At 47.9% G+C, this 4,165-nt stretch overlaps 1 protein-coding gene across 2 annotated transcripts in view; it reads left to right on the forward strand.

Annotated features, from left to right (window-relative positions):
- SLC6A13 (solute carrier family 6 (neurotransmitter transporter), member 13) overlaps positions 1 to 4,165 on the forward strand; it is a 44,130-nt gene that overhangs the window by 489 nt on the left and 39,476 nt on the right. For both annotated transcript variants that reach the window (XM_006771307.2, XM_006771308.2), the window contains exon 2: positions 2,040 to 2,246. In XM_006771307.2, the coding sequence (XP_006771370.1) occupies positions 2,045 to 2,246 (202 nt within the window). In that variant the 5' untranslated portion in view covers positions 2,040 to 2,044. The remainder of the gene's footprint in view (positions 1 to 2,039; positions 2,247 to 4,165) is intronic.

Below are 4,165 nucleotides of genomic sequence, written 5' to 3' on the forward strand. Positions count from 1 at the left end.
ATATATATATATATATTCTCATTTAATCCTTATAGCTAAGTATATCCTATCATTCTCACTTTTTCAGATGAGCAAACTAAGACTCAGGGTACTTCTTTTTCCTGAAGTCAGGCAGTAAGTGATATGGCTCAAAGCAAAACCTGAATCCAGGCTTGTTTGACTCTACTCCTAGATGACCTTTCAATGGCGCGAGGCTACCTCTGAGAAGCAGAACCCTAACCAGGCCAAGGGACCCAGGATAGGGCTACTGTCTCTTATGGGATCTGGGAGGATGATGCAGCGCAGGGAGATGGTATTCCACCATCTGAAGACACCGTCAGATGCTAAAGGGAGGCCCAGAACCAGCGCAGGATATTAGGCAACCTTCTCTAAAGGACTGAAGAATCTTCTTGGAACCAGCTGCTTGCGTTTCTCCTTCTTATCCCACTAATAATCTCTGGAGTCTGTTCCCTATTTATCAAATAAACAAAGGTCCTACTGTTTCCTGATGTTCTGGATCCCTTGGGGAGCTCAGCCTCAGGAGAGTCTGTGCCCAGCCGGGGCTCCAGCTGAGAAAGTTCCGTTAACAAGAACTTTTCTTGAGGTGTAGGAAAAAGTCCATGTGCCCACTGTTCCAGAAAAGGAGCTACTGTATACCATCAGGGAGAGTCATTAGAAGATGCGTATATTGGACATGCTGATAAATCTAGGCAGCCAATGCAATCAAGGAATGTAATTGAAAAAACAGGAACAGAGTGGGTTTAGGTCCTGGCTGTGCAATTACCAGCTGTATGAAAGCAGAAACGCTATTGAACCTCTCCGAGCCTCAGTCTCTGCATTTACAAAGCAGAGGTAACACTGCTGACACCTCAGGGCTGTTGTGTGGATTAATGAGATAAATGTAGGTAAAGTGCTTTTTCCATAGTAGTTGCTTGCCATCTATGAACCACATCCAATCTTATCCTCAATCCCAATAAGAGTCTAAAATAGAGCAGTGAAGGGTTTAGAATTCTTGTTCTTTATTCATTTTGTGTTGTTTTCTCTACGGTAACAGTTTCCTACATTTGTTATCACCCAAAAAGAAAAGAGCCCAGAGTCCATCTTTTCCTTAGGCTGATTTCAGAGAGAGATGGAGGAAGTAGCTGGAAAGATCAGCTCATCTTATTCAGGGTTCCTTGTCCCACTCAACCTCTCTCATTGCTTTGGAAGGAGTTTTTTAAAAAACTGGTTTACGAAATAAAATGTGTTCTTTGATAAAAGTGTAGAAAATATAGATAAGAAAAATTCCTATAATCCAAGGAGAGAAAAACATTTTTCTGGACATCCTAATCTTTCAATGCATATAAATATAAAATATTTTCCCAGCATAATCATATTGTATGACCTATTTTATAACTGTTTTCACTTCACATCTTATGAACACTTTCATTCATTAGACTTTCTCCATCAACACAATTTTTAATGATTATATAGTCATCATTGTATGTATGTGCCATAATTTATTCATCTATTTGCCATTCTTACACATTTATGTACGTTCTAATTTTTTGGTATTAAAAGCAATGAATATCCTTATGCCAAAATCTTTACCCACAATCAGAATTGTTTTCTTTGAATAAATTCCTGTAATAGAAATTTGTAGTTTTGAGGATTTATAAAAAGTCCATCCCTTCAATCATCCCCAGCATACCGAATAGAGACACTGAAGCTCATGCTGATACAGACAAGGCGAGTTGTGAGGTGGCAGGGAGAACGTAGCCCATCTGGAGCCTGTGTGAGCTCTCCCATGTCCACAAACCCAAGAGCCTGTGTGGTGGAAGCAGCATCTGTACTCAGGAGCAGCCTTTCTTCCCGGCATAGGAAAGGAATATACATTTTCAGCAGCAGTTTCCCAGTCTCTACCCATAAGGGAGGCTTAGGGAGGACCTGCATCTGCAGACAAGGGAGTGGGAATGCGCTCTCGTCCAGTGCATTATTCCCTTGGACATTTGCTGGGGAGGGATGGGGAGCGCTTTCCTCCCGGAGTTCCCAAGTGACAGAGTGCCCTGCTTGTTTTCCAGGTGGGATGGATAGCGGGGTCTCGGGCACAGCCAGTAACGGAGAGACAAAACCCGCGTACCCCGTTGTGGAAAAGGCAGAGGAAGATGGCACCCTGGAACGCGGGCACTGGAACAACAAGATGGAGTTTGTGTTGTCCGTGGCGGGGGAGATCATTGGCCTAGGCAACGTCTGGAGGTTTCCCTATCTCTGCTACAAAAATGGGGGAGGTGAGAGCCACTGCACCACCCCACCAGCCCTGGAAGGAGGTGTCCCCATCGCCTGCACTTACTGCCCCTCTGCGCGGTCCCAGAGACACATAGAATGCTGGCGTTGGAGACACCCTTCCTTAGAATTCATTAAGGACAGACACTGCAGGAGCCTGTGACCTAAACAGATGGCGACTCTCCCAGGGGAGTCCTATGTTAGCATGGCATCATGGAAATAGGAGTGCAGGCTCAGAACCAGATGGGCCAGAGTTTGGGTTCTGGCTCTGCCACTTGCTCTCTGTGTAATCTGGGGCACGTTGCTTGAGTCCTCAGAGCCTCCACTGCTGCACCTGTAAAATGGGATAGTAATACCTACAGGGGTGTTGTAAGGATTAGAGACAATGTATGTAAATGCCTAACGAATGGCAGCTATGTTGAAGATGATGTGAACACCAAGCTGTTCCATGATCTTGAGATTCCTTAGCCGTGGCTTTGTGTCTTCCTCTATTCTTCTGGTACCATGACATCCCCTAAGCCATTCACTACCTCCCCGCTACCAGTGTCATAACCTTTGATTCCAGTGGCTCTTCCTTTATATATTTCCCACTGAAAATGTGTGTGTGGGAAGCATGAACTCTAACTTTAGTTCTTTGTTGACTTCTCATCCCCCTCCATTCTCACGCTGGGGTGACTTTGCTACCCTTACAGCAGTGGTGGCCATTTCCTGACACTTTCAGGGAATCCCAGCTCACCTTGGGAAGCCCCAGGGGGCTTTCTCAGGTAATGAAGGTTCTGGGTGAGTAGTGGCTTAGGAAGATTTCCTTGCTAATGGTTGGGCTCCCAGGTCTGGTTTTGAAGTGAGGCTGCAGTCTGAGCTGGAGGAAGGAGAAATGCAGAGGCAGGTCACAGGGGCATATGGTGAGGGGAGTAGTATTTTCACGGGTCACAGGGATTAGAGAGTACCCTAATGCAACACCTACCATCTTGCAGGGGAGTAGGGGCCTCCAAAATGCATAGAGCTCAGTCTCACAATGGTTTTGGAGAGAGAGAAAACCTGCAACACGGAGTGCAGGTGGGAGGACTGGGGAAGAGCACAGAGAGATGCTCTGAGCTCATAGTGTTATTCTCAGGATTGTGGCAATTGGGGGTTGTTGGCTCTGGGATTGGAGGCTAACTTGTGTTTTTCCAGAGGAGTGGGGAGGGCTGACATGGCTTTTCTGTCCAGGAATTTCTGGCCAGCAGCCTGAACTCACAGGACTTTGTTCAGTCTGCATTGTGAAGGGAGGAGAGAGGGATTTTCACTTTTGACCTAGCCCGGGACACCCCACATGCTTGTTTAGGAATTTAGGTCTGAGCACTTTGCCTTCAGAGAATTGGGTGGAGGGACGGGGCTGGCGGAAGGAGGAGGAGTCTAGGCCTAAACTGGGTGCTGAGACCCTCTCTGGAGCCTCGTAACCAGCTTAGCTCCTCCTGGGCAGAAAGCTCAGGCGGTGAGCAGCTTTCCCCAAGCCTCTCTGGAATTGGGTAAAGGCTGGCTTGGGAATTAGCAGAACCGGCATGAAGCGGTGGGAAAGCGTGATTCCCAGGCCTAGTGCGAGACCACTAAGTGACGAAGGGGAGGCAAAAGGCAGCAGTGACAGGAGCAGCGGTGGGTGTGGGGCTCACCCTGCTGGGGGTTGTGGTCTGGCAGCGTTTGGGTCTGGGCTCTGCCTCAGGGCTCTGGGGTAAGCCTGTGCAGACCTGGGTGGAAACACAGGCCCAGGAAGAAAAGAGTATCCAGGTCTTTGGAGGTGGAGGCAGAAGGGTGGCTGCTGAGGCGGCTCCTTCCCAGATAGAGCCTGCCCTAGCACGCAGGCCACCATGGGCAGTGGAGACTTTTCTCGCTATTGACTCCTTACACCACCAGGCACAATCCCTTCCCTTGGTCAGCGCAGGGCCTC

The sequence above is a fragment of the Myotis davidii genome, unplaced genomic scaffold (assembly GCF_000327345.1).
Source record: "Myotis davidii unplaced genomic scaffold, ASM32734v1 scaffold944, whole genome shotgun sequence".
Classification (NCBI taxonomy): Eukaryota; Metazoa; Chordata; class Mammalia; order Chiroptera; family Vespertilionidae; genus Myotis; species Myotis davidii.